At 30.7% G+C, this 16,278-nt stretch overlaps 1 protein-coding gene across 1 annotated transcript in view; it reads left to right on the forward strand.

Annotated features, from left to right (window-relative positions):
• LOC133289115 (probable 3-hydroxyisobutyryl-CoA hydrolase 3) overlaps positions 1–16,118 on the forward strand; it is a 33,300-nt gene extending 17,182 nt beyond the window's left edge. The window contains exons 3-15 of the mRNA XM_061486988.1: positions 2,795–2,875; positions 9,402–9,470; positions 9,716–9,779; positions 9,928–10,007; positions 10,091–10,174; positions 12,519–12,603; positions 14,546–14,631; positions 14,794–14,915; positions 15,001–15,061; positions 15,153–15,251; positions 15,360–15,461; positions 15,853–15,894; positions 15,987–16,118. Of these exons, the coding sequence (XP_061342972.1) occupies positions 2,795–2,875; positions 9,402–9,470; positions 9,716–9,779; positions 9,928–10,007; positions 10,091–10,174; positions 12,519–12,603; positions 14,546–14,631; positions 14,794–14,915; positions 15,001–15,061; positions 15,153–15,251; positions 15,360–15,461; positions 15,853–15,894; positions 15,987–16,118 (1,107 nt within the window). The remainder of the gene's footprint in view (positions 1–2,794; positions 2,876–9,401; positions 9,471–9,715; positions 9,780–9,927; positions 10,008–10,090; positions 10,175–12,518; positions 12,604–14,545; positions 14,632–14,793; positions 14,916–15,000; positions 15,062–15,152; positions 15,252–15,359; positions 15,462–15,852; positions 15,895–15,986) is intronic.
• The last annotated feature ends 160 nt before the right edge of the window (positions 16,119–16,278 follow it).

Consider the following 16,278-nt stretch of genomic DNA (forward strand, 5'->3'; position numbering starts at 1 on the left):
CTCTCTCACTGAAAACTGTCTCACTATCGAATTACGTTGCACAACGATGGCTCCGAGTCTCAACTTTGTCAGAGAACAAAACCAGGTTTTTCTCTTCTTCCCATCCATTGAAGATTTTTTTTTTTTTTTTTTTTGTATCCTCAAGATCTTTTTATTTTGCATAAAGTACACTTATTTCTTGAAATGATAAGAAGACATTTACACTTATTTCTTGAAATGATAAGAAGACATGAAGATAGGATATAATATTCTGCCTCATCTCAACAATATATAAACCATAGCTTGCTTTCTATAACTTTGCAATGACTTCAAAAAAAGTTATTTTAGATAATTTTGTTTAATTCACTAAAATAATATTGTTTTAAGAAGAAATCATGATGTATTTGTAATTTTAATTTATTTCAGGGTTATAATAATCTTTATCATTCTAATTTTTTAATTTTTTAAACTCAAAAAATATTATTTCAGTGAACATTAGACAAAATTATCTAAAATAACATTAGATATATTTTTTCCCTTTGCAATTTGTACTAAATATGCATGAAAATATTTTTATTTTTTAATTCTTTTTATAAATAAACATGACGATAATTTAGATAATTCATAATCAATTATTTCTCATGACAGATGGAAACATTTATTGTTTTATAAACTTTGGATTGTTCAATTTTGTGTATTGATACTGCTAAACAGGGGTATGTAAAAGAACCAAACTATCCAAAGTGTATTATGAATTGAACTGCACTTAAAAGAACTACTTTTTTTAAAAATCAGTTCACGAAGCGAACTAGATTAAAAAAATAATTCATAAATTGAATTAGTTTATTTTCCTTCTCTTTCTTTCATTTATTTTTTCCTTTTTTCCTCTATATTTCTCTTCTCTTTTTTATTTACTGTTTTTTGCTTTATTTTATTTCTTTGTTTTCTTTTTTATTTTTATTTTTATTTTTTTATCTTATGTATATTTTTCTCTTATTTATCTTCATTTTTACTTCTTTTTTTCAATTATTTATTGCTTTTTAAATTTCTAGCATCATTTACAGTTTTTTTATGTTATTTTCCTTTAATCTTTTCATACTTTTCATATGGGTTTAAAATTAATTTTAAAACACAATTCTAAGTTGATTCGAAATTAGTGAGCCGGTTCTGAACTGGTTTGAAAAAACAAATCAATCTAGTTCTTCGAACTGAATTATTTTTATAATGACAAATAAAATTGAACTGGACATAACCGTGCACATCCCTATTGTTAAATAAAAGCTTTTAAAATAGAACCAATCTAATCAGACAGAAAAAATCGAGCTAAAAATTTTGAAATATGAATAAACTGATAATTTTTAAAAAATAAAAAATGAAAATTTTAAAAACAATATTAATCCAAATCAAAAAATTAAAAAAAATTAAAAATTTAAAAACAATCTTAAAAGCCTTTATATTAGAAGATGAAACGTAAATATAAGAAGAGAATAAAAGAATCTCTAAAACTAGAATTAGCTTAGTAGAAACAAATTAAAGTACCGTTTTAACGAGTTTAAAGCCTTAATTCTGATTCTCGTTTCGAATTGGACTAGTTACAAAGTGATGAACTGATTAGAATATATCTCAAAAAAAAGAGGAAACAATTAAAATTTTATAAATGATAAGGGTTTCGTATAGTTTGCATGAAATTATAGCTTTGGATGTCACTGCCATCATTGTATTAAAAAAAGAGGTTAGTAGAATATAATAATAAGTGAAAGGACAAAGCATATGATGTTTTTTCTATTAAAAATAAAGCATGCATATTATTTTTTACAAAAAAATAAATAAATAAATAAATTAAAGGGATCGGATGAGATGACTAAAAAAATAATATATACATGTTATAATGTTTTTTTTTTTTGGTAAACAGATACATGTTATAACTTAATTTTAGAAAAAGAAGAAAAAGAATAAGGTTATAGTTACAACTTTTTTTTTACAACCTCTTACAATCCTATCTTAACACCATTGATTTATGTCAATCAACGGTTATGATTTTTGCAAATTAAACTCATTAATTAATTATTAATTCACAATAAATAATAACCGCTGATTGGCGAAAATCAACGGTGTTAAGATATAATTGTAAGAGGTTGTAAAAAAAAAGATTGTAAGTATAATTTACCTCTTAGAAAAATACCACAAACAACTAATAAATTTTCTCTAAGTTTTTTCCAAAAAAAAAAAGTTACAATTTTCTTGCTTAAACTAACATCTACTATACAGTCAATTCAGTCATTTTTTGATTAAATAATTTATTCTATGATGAGAAACCAATCTCAGACAAGATTCTCAAGCAAAGACTGCCAACTTAAAATTTTAGCATTTAGCTCTAACGTACATTAAAGAGAACAGAACTCCACAGTCAATCTGGTTAAAAGAATTAAGAGCTCGTTTGTTTCCACTTATAAAAAAGATAATTTCTATCTCTTTTTTATTTTAGAAATATTTTTATAAAAGTTAAAGTTATTTATATTTTTATAAAAATACTTAATTTTCAAAAAAAATATTTGACTTTTGACTTCTGCTTTTTTTAGAAGCTAAATTTTTTTTCATAAAAAAGTAGATTTTTAACTTTTTTATGACTTCTATTTTTTTCAAAGCAGACATTCAAATGAATTTAAAGTGAGAAGTGCTTTTTTTTCTGCAAAAAAATAGTTTTAGAAAAAAAAAAGTCCATTCAAACGGACCCTAAATCTTATCACTATTTATCAAATTAATTACATCAAGCTTTTCGCCTCTTCCATGATTGCATGACGATGCCTACTTACAGGTACTTGTCACAGGAAACTCTTGTGTGAAGGTAGTCACACTAAACAGACCTCAAAAGCTAAATAGCCTTAACCATGAAATGGTAAGTTCAAAAATCAACTCTTATATCTTTAAGTAATTTACTATATTAGAGTCTTCTGTTTATATTTACAAGGTCGTAGTAAGATTAATGGCTCACTGTTGATGACTCAAGTAGTGTAATTATTAAAGGATATCCCTTTCCATATATGCTAGCTGAAGGGATGAGCGATCAAGGATCTATCGAAGTTAACATTGATTTCATTTTAAGAAAATTAAATGAAAAACACAATTATTTAGTTATAAGTGATGCTGTGATGGTAGTTGGGTGAATATTGGTTGAAGGTGTTTTTGGGCCTATTTGATTTCTATTCTGAGTTTTTATAACAAAAAAGCAAAAAAAGCCTATTTGAAAATGGTTGTTTTGAAAAATAATTCCTAAAATAATGATTGTTTTTTTTTTTTTATAGTTTTAAAACTAAAAAAGTAGAATAACTTAGAGATGTTCTTAAAAATTGTTTTTTGGTTTTGCAGTGGAAATTTTGTAAATATGAAGATTCATTAATGACATTTTGTAAATAAATAAATTTATTTTTAATTTTAAATCACTTTACGGTAACATTCTTGTAATTATGAAACTTCACTAATGATATTTTTGTAAGTAATTATAACTTCTTTATAACTTTAAATTTAACTATACTCAAACAAATTTTATTATTCTCTTACTCTCAAAATAAGTTTTCAAAATTTATATTCAAAACAGTTTTTTTTTTAAAAAAAAAAAAACATTCAAACATACCCTTTGTTTTGAAGGATAAGAAAGATAGTAGTTTGCATAAGAATCAAATAATAATGAGATAGATAGTGCGCAACAGGTGGAAACTCAGTGAAGTAATGAACTTATTTTCTTACTTGACTTCTAATACGCGTTGTAGGGGTATTAATAGGACTCCCCACCTCCATATGATTAATTATATTAACTCACCTTTAGGTACATCAATTAGCTCTCCAGTGGTTGTTAAGAAGGGCCTTCTAAAGATTATAGGAACAATGACATCTTCATCTATATCAAGGATAACAAATTCAGCATGAATAATGAACTTATATAACTTGATGAGTGTATCCTGTACAATGTCATGAACTTGCTTTGTGGAGCGGTCCTCCAGTTGTAGTATCAACCTAGTTGGTTTTACCTCCTTAATTCCTAGCTTCTTCATCTTATGGAATTACATTGATGTTGGCACCAAGATCACATAAGACTTTTGTCAATGATTGTCTTGCTAATTATGCAGGGAATACTAAAACTACCAAGATCTTTTAATTTTGGAGAAAACTTCCTTTGTATAATTGCACTACACTCCTTGTTAGCGCCATGCTTCATCTTTCATGAGATTTTGCTTACATGATAGGATCTCCTTCAGAAACTTAGCATATGAAGCCATTTGCTCCAAAGCTTCTACAAAAGGAATGTTAAAGTGAAATTTCTTAATGATATCTGGAAATTTGGAAAACTGCCTCCTTTACTGTTGTTGTTTGATCCTTTGCAGATATTGTGCTCGAAAAAATGGATTGATCTCTTCAGATTTTTGCTCAGTAACACTTTTATCCTTTTTACTTTACTTCTCAAAATCTCCTATTCTTTTGGCATCCTTAGCCTTATTTTCTACTTGTTCATCCCCTTAGACTTTCTCTTTGCAGACACTTGAATTTTTTTCACATTATGGCTAGGTTGAGGAGTTATTACCTTGCCATTTATGGTAGTGATAACATGGCAATGCTCATCTGGGTTGACCACAGTGTCACCTGGGAATATCCCCTAAGTATGCTCAGTCATCTACTTAGCCAGTTTCCCAATCTAGTTCTTAATATTTCTCAAAGATGCTATTTGGTTTAGGAATAAGGATTGAGTCTCTTGCATAAAGTTCTTTGTCTTTCTTGGGTCAGTTGCAAGAGTGCATTTTCTAAGATAGAGTAGGAAGATCCTTGTTGTATTTGTTGGGCCTGTGGCTTGTAAGAAAAATTTGGCTGATTCTTCCACCTGAGATTGTATGTACGTGTTACTATAAGGGTTGTTTTGATTTCTTGGAGCATTCCCCATATAATTGACTTGACCTTGCTCTGATGCTCTGAAAATGTCACAATCTGTTAAGAGTGTTAGTGTTAATAGTGTAGAAGTCCCACATTGAGTGTGTCTCTTTGTATTCTTCAATTGGTTTGCTATATAATAGCACCAATGTTGTGTAGTTTAATACAAGAAGGATTATTATCATTTCCTCTTGTATCTATGATATTCAACATGGTATCAGAGCCTAACAAGAGGAATCTTAATCCGTTTAACTTAGTTCTATTTTCCATAATTTCAATATGGTTATAGAGAGATATCACCCTCCTTGAGAGATTCCCGTTGCTATTTCTTTTTCGGGTTTTTCTTAGTATGCTCTGTGACTGCAGCTTAGACTGATCTGTCACATCAGAAAAGAATGATCCTTGGGAAGTTGTTGGGTTGACCACCGTTGTCGTTGACCGACCACCGTTGACCGCGTCGTCCACCGTTTACAGCCGTCTCTGGCGACTTTTCCGGTGACTTTTCCGATGACTTTTCGGTGACTTTTTCGGCGATCCACCACCATCTCCGGCGACTTTTTCGATTCCGCGAAGCTTTGTTTTTCTTTAATCTTCTTTCTTCCCAAGATGGAGTATTTGTACTATTCATCATCCATCTTGAGGGGGAGCACCGTCCATGTTGCTGATGGTCATTCCAGCACAATTGTCTTTGTCGACGATCATTTCGGCATCTTCCATGTTGATGTTCATTTCGACGCCATTTTTAGCACATTGTTGATTTTTGGTTTTTCATTTAGGAGATTTATTTTGATGTTATGTTACTTGGTCTTTCTTGTAATAAGCTTGTAGCATAGTCAAGGGGAAACCACTGCTGCTCACCAACTGTTAAATGAAATGTCTGAGAGGGATCTTGATGCTGATGTCCTGGTCAGCTCAGTTGTCTTTGTCGATGATAATTCCGGCACCATCCAGGCTCTGATGTCCATTCCAGCACTGTCTCTTTATCAGCTCTTCAGACTGATGGTCATTCCAGTTGATTTGTTGTACTTAGTCATTTCATTTTGTTGATGTAGCATTGTTGTTTTTGGTTCCTAATGGGAGTATTATTTATGTATCAAGCTTGTAGCATATGATCTATATGCTACAGCTTGAAGGGGAGTGTTAAGAATGTTAGTGTTAATAGTGTAGAAGTCCCACATTGAGTGTGTCTCTTTGTATTCTTCAATTGGTTTGCTATATAATAGCACCAATGTTGTGTAGTTTAATACAACAATGATTACTATCATTTCCTCTTGTATCTATGATATTCAACACAATCACCATTGGCATGATATTACCCCCACACATATCACAGACTGGAGGATATTAACTGTAACTATCTAGGACGTTGTGAGTTGTTTGGTGAAGGCTGCCAATTGTTGAGTTATGTAACACCTCCAAATCTCTAACAATTTTTAAAAAAATATTCCAGTAATAGAGAAATTGACAAAAATTCACATTTAATTATTTGTCAAGAACTCATTAATATTGTGAAAACTAAACTAAAGCCAATTTGGGAGAATGTTACCGTTGCACCTATAACAGGGACACGTGCAAGCAAACTTTATCATACTCTTATACCAATATTTTATTCAATGTAAATATTTAAAACTTCAAAATATAAAACCACAGTCTAAGGTTTAACTTAAAATATTTCTTATGCAATTATTAATTCTTTTAAGCCTAGCTTGAGATGTACGAGACATTCCTCACTGCCTACTGCTAGCCCCAACCTTCAAAACTTGCTTCACTAAGCGTATCTTCTCCCCTGAATGATCATTGCAATATACAAACACAAACACAGAATGTCAATAAAAAGCTTGTAATCCCAATCCAAAACACAATTACGATAATCATAACTCAATCATCATAATCAACTCAAGCATCAATCAAGATATTTCATTAAGGATAATCATAACTCAATCAATCATCATAATCAACTCAGGCATCAATCAAGATATTTCATTTTCGTTATTAATTTTATTTTGTTTCATTTAGTTCATTTAGTAGGAAGAGAACCATTTAGACCTAGAAAACTCTGTTGCCAGCCAACCAATGTGACCCTATAATCAAATTTGGCCATTATCAAAACATCAAATCCTAGTGTGTACACCTCTCCTCAAAAATTGCTACTAGTACCTCGGGAAACCCTATTGCTGGGTACCACTTTGGGAAGAACAGATAAACATCATTTTCACATCATATAATATCATAGGCATAAAAACTAAAAGTTTGTGTTCATCACTTTCAGGAGGTATCATCCTAAAAGCTATCTTCTCACTATTATCTTATTCCATACAATTAGGGAAATCCAATTGTCACAAACCTATTACTTGAAAAATTTCCTCAAAAAGTATCATAATTTTCACATTAATTATCCAACATTTATCAAATGTAATATTCATATCACACATAATCAATTATCCAACATCACATCAGAGGTAAAATTCATACCACACATAATCAATTATTCTGCATGTATCAAAGGTAAGATTCATTGCACACATAATCAACTAACACCTCAACCTACTATCATTAAGGAATTAGAATTATATCCAAGAAAATTCATATATAATTATCCTATGAGTTTCTAGAGATTAAGAGTAAACCCAACAAAATTCCCAACAATATTCATATATAATTAACCTAGGATTTTCTAGAGGTTAAGATTACACCCAATAAAATTTCCAATACAATTCCTACGTAAAATTCCTTTCTTTGTGTTGCATATAAAGTGGATATATCTTTGGGGAACTATATATCTCTCTGTGATTATATCCCACAAATCTTGAGCACGGAAATAGATGCTTATTTTGATAACCCAAATGGATGAGTGGAAGGAGTCAGCTATGGCAGACGCTAGTGTTGGTCGAACAGTACTCTCTAAGGCAATAATGGTAGTTGTGTGAATATTGGTTGAAAGTGTGTTTTGTTTCGAAGGATAAGAAAAGTAATAGTTTGACTAAGAATGAAATTAACGGGATATATAATATGCAAAAGGTGGAGACTTAAGGCCCGTTTGTAATCACTTTTTTTAAAAGTTCTTTTTATCACTTCCTTATTTTAAAAGTACTTTTTATAAAAGTTACAGCTATTTAGATTTTTAAAAAAATATTTGATTTTTGAAAAAAATATTTGACTTTTGACTTCTGCTTTTTTGAGAAGCTAAAATTTTTAGCTTCCGAAAAAAGTAATTTTTTGGCTTTTTTTATGACTTCTGCTTTTTTTAAAAGCAAGCATCCAAACAGACTTTTTTCGAGAAGTGCTTTTTTTTCTTAAAAAAAGCAGCTTTTGAAGAAAAAAAAGCTCATCCAAACGGGCTCTTAGATAAGTAGTGAAGTAATTCCAATCAGTGTTTTAAAACTCCGCCCCACCCCCGGGTTGACCCGGGTAAACCCTGACCCCTCTTTTCTGAGGGTTGGGGTCACAAGTTGGACCCTATATGCATATCGACCCCTCTGACCTCCAAAATTCGGCCGGATTTCAGTGACTCCCGGGTCATAGGGGTCAAAGGGGGTCATTGCATGTTTTTTTTTTTAAAGTATTCCATGAAAGAACATTGTTTTATTAAAAAAATAAAATAAAAATGCTTGCAAACCTAAATCTAATCGTTCTCTTCTCTCCTAGTGACCTAGACGTTTTCAATCTTCATCTCGCTGCCGTGAATCTTCTAGAAAAGATAAGAATTTTACTCATTCAAATGAAATCCTTACGATCGTCGATGGAAAACAAAACTCATTCTTACTTCCTTTAAATTTTCTTTTGTCAGAGATCTTCTCAAAAGAGGCAGAACCAGGTCAGTGTAGTGACCCCATTAGAATATGAATTTTGTACTTTGGTATTTTGATACTTTAATTAGATTGTGTAATATTGACTTGTGGTTGTAATTGGTGAATTATGTTAAGTATATTTTAAATCTTTGGGATTGATGGTTTGTTTTTTAATATTTTCATATAAGATATATATATTTATATTTTTTTAATATATAAAACCGGGTCAGCATAGTGACCCCGTGACCCCCCGGTTGAACCTGTGACCCCGTGACCCCTGATCTCGGCCGGGTCGATGGCCGGGCCGGGTTTTTAAACACTGGTTCCAATACATGGTTTTGAGTGTATTTATTGGACTCTCTACCCCAATGTGGTCAAGAGTTTTTACTCTAAGCCGTTTGGTACATGGCTTTTGTTAAGATTTCCGGGAAATTGATTTTTTTTAAATTTTAAATTTTTGAATATTATCGTAAACTGAATGTAAAAATTATATTTTTGAAAATCAAGATTTTCGGGCAAAAAAATTTTTCTCCTCTACCAAACGCCCTCATTCCCCCCCACCCCCCACACACACATGCTTCCTTAACACTTAAGTGGCTAAGTCATCCTAGATTAGTCTATAAAATTCTTGTATTATTTAATTCTAGATAAATCTAAAAATGTGCATCACATTGTAACAATAACGGAATGGTAATGGCTTCTTTTACTACTTTGCAGATTTGTCAGCTCAAAAAGAATTTAGAGTTGTGTGAGAATGACTCTTCGGTCAAACTTGTGATATTGAAGGTAAAGCACCAATGGAAGATTTTTAATAATCTTATTGGGTTGATCATTGGGTCATATCAAACTAAATTTGTTGTTTCTTATTTTGTTAAAAAAAATTTTGAGCTGCTTATTTAGGATTTTTTGGCTGAATTTGGCTGCTTATTTAGTTAGATATTTATTATTTAACATCATATGAATTAATGAATGATTAGTTTTTATCTCATCAAAATAGTAATTATACTTTCTTTTTTTTCGATGCTAACTAGGGTAACGGAAAAGCTTTTTGTGCTGGCGGTGATGTTGTATCAGTAATTACGTCTGGACTTGCAGGTACATTATCCAAAAAAGCAAGAGGACTCTCAAATTAGATAAATGGTTTTGTTGTTGTGTTACAAGTGATTTTGAGATTATGTTGTTATATAAAGAAACGAAATCCCTCTGATTTAACTACATATGTGGCTCTCCTGAATGAAACCAGGACACTGGACCTATCCTGCAAGCTTTTACAAGAAACAACTTATTTTGGACCATTTGATTGCGTCCTACAAAAAGCCTACGGTAAGTTGGTTTAAGTTTCAATTTTATTTTGATTCATATTACAATACATTTGAGTTACTTTGTTTCAACGGTTGTGGAATCAGGTCTCTCTCATCAATGGAGTAGTCATGGGAGGAGGAGCAGGTCTGTCCATGAATACGAGATTCAGGATTGTGACTGAAAAAGCTGTATGCTTCTCTAATTTTCCCTTTGAAATTAGAATTAGAACTCCGGGTGATTACTTACATTAGTCGAAGAGTGTATTTCGAAGTATTTCAGTTCACTGTATAAAAAAATCAATTATTTCAAAAATTTACAAATGGCTTTTGAATAATAATGATGCTAAAAGGGAAACATTTTCTCTAGTTGATTCAAAAGTCAAATAATTTGTCAAAATAATGCGATGAGACATATATAAGAAGTGTGTACGTTCAAGTTGTGCATCACACATGCATAATTTGTGCAGAAAGTAGGGCGCTTGTCACATCGCGTCTTGCAAGATGCACATAGATAGTGTATGCGACTTGAATGGGCACAAGCATGATACGCATGAGGGTGAGGGTGAGGGTGCATATTATCACATCACATCTTGCAAAATGTGACACATGGCGGGCACTAGGGGTGTGCAAAAAAATTGGTTCACTCGCCCTGCCCTTGATCTGACCTTGACTTGACCTATAAATACCTATTTTTTTTTAACTGGGTTTGAATACTGACCCAATTTTATTTGGGTCAGTTTTAGACCTGACTTGTTTTAATAATGACTCATTGACCCAAAACTTGACCCATACCCATTATGTAAAAAAAGAAAGAAAAATAATCACAATTACATTAAAAGAAAAGTTTTAACGTAAAAAAAATACGTCAAAATTTTTTACGAAAAATATTTTAATCAAAATTTGTGACTAAAAACATTTCTGTAAAAAAAGTTGACGGAAAAAAATTTTTGTCAAACTTTTTTACAGAATCTAAATTTCGTCAAAATATTTCACAAAAAAACATATTCATCAAAAATTTCAACGAAACATATTTTCATCGAAATTTTTTGACGGAAAAAATGTTCATCAAAATTCTTTATAGAATTCAAATTTCAGCGAAAGTTTTCGACGGAAACATTTTCGTTAAACTTTTTGACAAAAAGAAAATTTCGTCGAAATTTTTAGCAAAACACATTTTCATCGAAAATTTTCGACTAAATATTTTCGTCAAGTTTTTTGATAAAAACATTTTCATCAAAATTTTCAACGGAGCACATTTCTATTGACAAAAAATATTTCGATAAAAAATTTTGACGGAAAAAATATTCTGTCAAATTTTTTTAAAGAATCCAAATTTCGTCGAAAGTTTCATGTGAAATATTTCTCTCAAAACAATTTCCGTCGAAATTTTCGTCATAACACATTCTCATCGAAATTTTGAACGAAAAACATTCTGTCAAAATTTTTGACGGAATTCTTTTTTCGTTTAAAACATTTGATGGAGTAAATCATTTTCATCACAACTTTTGACGGAAACTAAATTTCGATAGAAAATTTATTTTTGTAAAAATTTTCATTAGAGAAAAAATTCCGTCGCTTTTCGACAAAAAAGTATTTCGACGAAAAAATAATTTTGTAACGAAATTTTCGTCGTTTGCAACGTAGAAAATTTCATGAGTTTAAATAATAAATCAATAACTATAAAAAAAATCAAATTAAAAACATGTTTTGAAACCAAGTCAAAAAACGGGTCAGGTTGAATTTGACCCACTTCAGAAACCAAGTCAGACTCACTTCAGAAACCAAGTCAGGTCAGATCCGATCCGGTTCGGAACTAGTTCAAAAAAATTCAAACCAAGTCAAACCTGACTTGGATCAAATTAAAGTGGGTCGGGTCAAAATACCTGACCTATAAAAACTAAGTTGAGTCGAGTCGGGACAAAAATCTGACCCGACCTAACCCATGCACACCCCTAGCGGGCACAGATTATCGTTTGCACAAATTGCGCATGAGGGTGTTACACGACTTAAACATGCACACATCTAATGCGGGGTCTCACCACATTATTTTGACAAATTGTTTGGCTTTTGAATCAATGAGGGAAAATGTTTCCCTTTTAGTATTAAATTAGTTAGAAAGCTATGATTTTATTATATTACTTACATATTTTATACCATATCTAATACATCACCTCATGCAAGAGGCTTTTAATTTGGATTTGCCTTTACAATGGATGGACCCATGGTGAAAGTTTCATGGCCGAAAATCTATCTTGTGTTGAAATTATTTTTTTATTTCATTTTGAAGAATAAGGGTAATAACAATCAAACTCTAAATCACTAAACACTTACTATGTATTTAAAATTTTAAATGACAAATATTGTCTACACTGTATTATCTTTAGGATATATCCTTGATGAGGAGTTGTGAATGTCTCCTATATCTTGAAAATAAATGAATGTTTAATGGACTCTACAATTGTTCCCAAAATTTATTGACTGTCTGAAACAATTAATCGATATTAATTTGTTTAATGTTATGGATTATTTGTAGGTATTTGCAATGCCAGAGGCATCTATAGGACTTTTTTCAGATGTGGGTGCAAGCTACTTTCTTTCTAGGCTTCCTGGCTATTTTGGTAATTAGATTACATGTTTTTCTTGTTTATACCATTATATGTGTTTTGTTGTAATTTACATAAGTCTGAAATAAAATTCATAGAATTACAGCTCTAAATAAATAGCTATGCTTTAAGGTAGTTATTTGAAGTTTCTCACGAAAAATACAAAACAGAGTAAAGATTAATAAGTTTAATTTAGATATTTATGTACTTTAAAAGTATTATCTAGTGCAGACCTATTTTTCATTTCATAAATCTAGAAATAACTGTAACTAATTGCAAAACAGTTTTGTAGTGGACTGCACTATTGGGCTCCTAGTGCAGTACATAGTTCACTCCCAATACATGACAAGAAGTCAGTATCACAAAAGTATTTCACCACCTACACTAATATTGCTGAGAATTATTTTTTTTAGTTTATCTTCTCTTTATAAGTAGAAGTTAAGTCAAATATAATTTACAAAAGTTTTTATTTTAAAAAGAGTTTTTTTCATAACGAAGAAAAAAACTAAAAGCTAAAAGCTCTACAGAGGAGTTTTTTTTTAAGATGTATGTCAGCATTTTGGAATTTTCATATTTATTTTTCAATTATACCTTAATTCTAAACTTTTATTTATGAATTCATCATTTACAGTTATAATTTACAAATCATTTCATTTCTCTTGTTTCAAAACCCTAAAAACAACTTTATACAATTATCTAACAACTTTTAACTTTATTTTTTAAGCTATTTTTTATTGACTTTAACTTAAACTTAAAAAGAGAGAGTACCAAACAGGCTCTTAATTAAGCAATCTAAAAGTATATATGTCATTTTTTCCTTTGAATTTTAAAGAAAATTCCTTATGAAAAAAATTTAGTAAGGAATTAAGTTGAAAGAAGATTTTCTTGAGCGATTAACGTTTTTCGTGCAACAGGAGATAAAGTTATCTATTGCAGCCCCAAAAGTATGTCATTTTTTTAATACAAGAAAAGTTTAAGTGGGGTTAGACACCAGTATCCCCTAGGGTCAGGGAAGACCCCTCAACCCCTTTGAGAATTTCTGGGAAGGATTATATATCACCCACCAACAAGGTCTTCACATCGGCCAGCGGGGTTTGAACCCACGCCCTTGAGGGGTATGGACCAAACCCTTAGCCAAAGTATGTCATTTTAGGATTTAGGATAAAAAATATGAGTTCATTTTTTCTAAAGTTACTTTAAATAACTTTGTCTAATGTTGGGGCAGAAATCACGGTGTATTTGTAATTTTAATTTATTTCAGGCTTATAGTCTTTATCATTCTAATTTTTTAGTTTTTCAATTCAAAACGATGTCGTTTCGGTGAATATTGAACAAAATTGTCTAAAATAAAATTAGATACTTTCCCCCCCAAAAATATAGGATATTTTAATAAAATTAATAATACATAAGAAAAATAAAAAATCAAAAAATACTCTACATTTTTTTTCTAAATCCAAAATGACGTCATTTTTTGGATTGAAAGAAATAATTTTATCTCATGTTACAAGAGAAATACTTTTCCCTTAAAATATATTTGTCACACGTGATGAAACTGATATTTGAAAATTACTTTTTTTACTAAAAGGTTCTTAAGTTTATTTAATAAGGAAGATTATACTTACAACCTATTTTCATTTACAACATCTTACAACCATATCTTAACCGTTGATTTTCGTTAATCAATGGTTATTATTTTCGCAAATGAAATTCATTAATTAATTATTAATTCACAATAAATAATAACCGTTGATTGACGAAAACCAACGATTAAGATATGATTGTAAGAGGTTGTAAATAAAAATAAGTTGTAAGTATAACCTTTTCTCTTATTTAATATACCAACAAAAGAATTTCTGTTACGAAGAGTACACATTTATCCTCTTTTTAGATTTTATAACTATAACTATCGTCGATTGAGTAATTTAAAACTCTGTCTCCTTTGTGTAATTATATGCAGGGGAATACTTGGGGCTGACTGGAGCTCGTCTGAAGGGAGCAGAAATTGCAGAATGTGGTTTAGCCACTCACTTTGTCACATCCACGGTGAAACTATACTCAGCACTTCTCTCTTAATTGATATTCTTCCATAATAAATTCTTATTTGAAAGATTTCCAAAATGAGATGGCACCTGCCATAATATATTTAGTTATAAAATTTTGAAATATTATAGTACTCAGTTACATTAGTTTTTATCTGTGTAAAAGAAGCTAAATTCACTGGAAAATGCCCTAGAAGCTGTTACTTCTTCAAATGTGTCAACAATTGCCACAATGATAGAAACTTTCACAGAGAAAGCTAATGCAAAGGAAGAAAGCTCCTTTAGAAGGTAACTTTTATGAGAAACTATGATCATTCTTTCAAATCTCTAGTATTGAGACAGACGACTAACATTTTACACAAAAAAACAAAAGATTGGAGACAATAAACAAATGTTTCTCAAAAGGGACGGTGGAGGAAATAATTCAATCCTTGGTAAGAAAATGTATAAGCAGTATGTATCTTCCTACAATTATATATGCTGAATACTTTGGATCGAATATTGATTAACGGTTATAATTTATAGGAAAATGAATTAGAAATTGGAGCAGAATTGTGGATCACAGATGCATTAAGCTACTTGCGTTCATCTTGTCCAACGAGCCTCAAGATTTTTCTTAAATCAGTAAGTATATATAAAGCGAAAAGAAATAAAATTAAATATATCATTCTGCAAATTACTAACTCGCATTGCTATTAAATAACTGAAATTTATGAATTTGATACCTATTAGATCAGAAAAGGCAGGGCACAAAACATTGAACAATGTCTTTACCGGGATTACAACATTGCTTGCCACTTCTTTAGAAGGACTATTACCAACGATTTCTATGAGGTAAATTTTTGGATAAATCTGAACAATACATTTTTATTTTGTTAAATATATACATAAAAAAATGGATGAGATTTACTTTTTTCTTGCCCTCTTTTCTCTTTAATTTGTAGATCTTGCTCACTTTTTTATGTATGAATCAGATAATTTTGTCTGATGGAATATGTGAAATATATTCCTCCAACTCTATTTAAGAAAGATAATTAAACCACCACACCCCCAACCAAAAAAATAAAAAAATAGTGAATATGAAAAAAAATTCAAATCAAAATTGTCATGAACTTCTAATTTCTTGGAAATGAGATTATTTATTAGTTTTGCGACTTATAATTTACTTTATTATGTACAAAAAAATATAAATGCCTTTATTTAAACTTACTACGCGTGTGCACAGGGTTCAAGAGCAAAGTTGTTCGACAAAGACAACAAACCCAAGGTAAACGATAATACCTCTAATATGCATATTGATAACTGCGTTAACATTTCTTTTCAACCTATGATTTTGCTTTTCTTATTTCTGATAACTAGTGGGAGCCTTCAAAGCTAGAGCTCGTTAATGAAGAAATGGTGGATCAATACTTCAGAAATGTCAACGACGAGGAATGGGAGAGTCTGCAATTTCCTGATAGATCACATTCCCAGATTGTAAGCAGGTTGTAGATTGAAGCCGTAAAGTATAGGTCAATGTTAAGCACAACCTTAGCAATTTAAGAATAAAGTGGAATGTTAATTTTAGTTCTAGGCAGAATAAAATCAGTGTGCTGCTACTTTTGCAGCCCAATGAGGACTTAGATTCTCTTACCCTCCTTAAAATGGCTGG

This window comes from Gastrolobium bilobum, unplaced genomic scaffold (assembly GCF_033153095.1).
Source record: "Gastrolobium bilobum isolate Gb01-03AN ecotype WA unplaced genomic scaffold, APGP_CSIRO_Gbil_v1 utg4504, whole genome shotgun sequence".
Lineage (NCBI taxonomy): Eukaryota > Viridiplantae > Streptophyta > Magnoliopsida > Fabales > Fabaceae > Gastrolobium > Gastrolobium bilobum.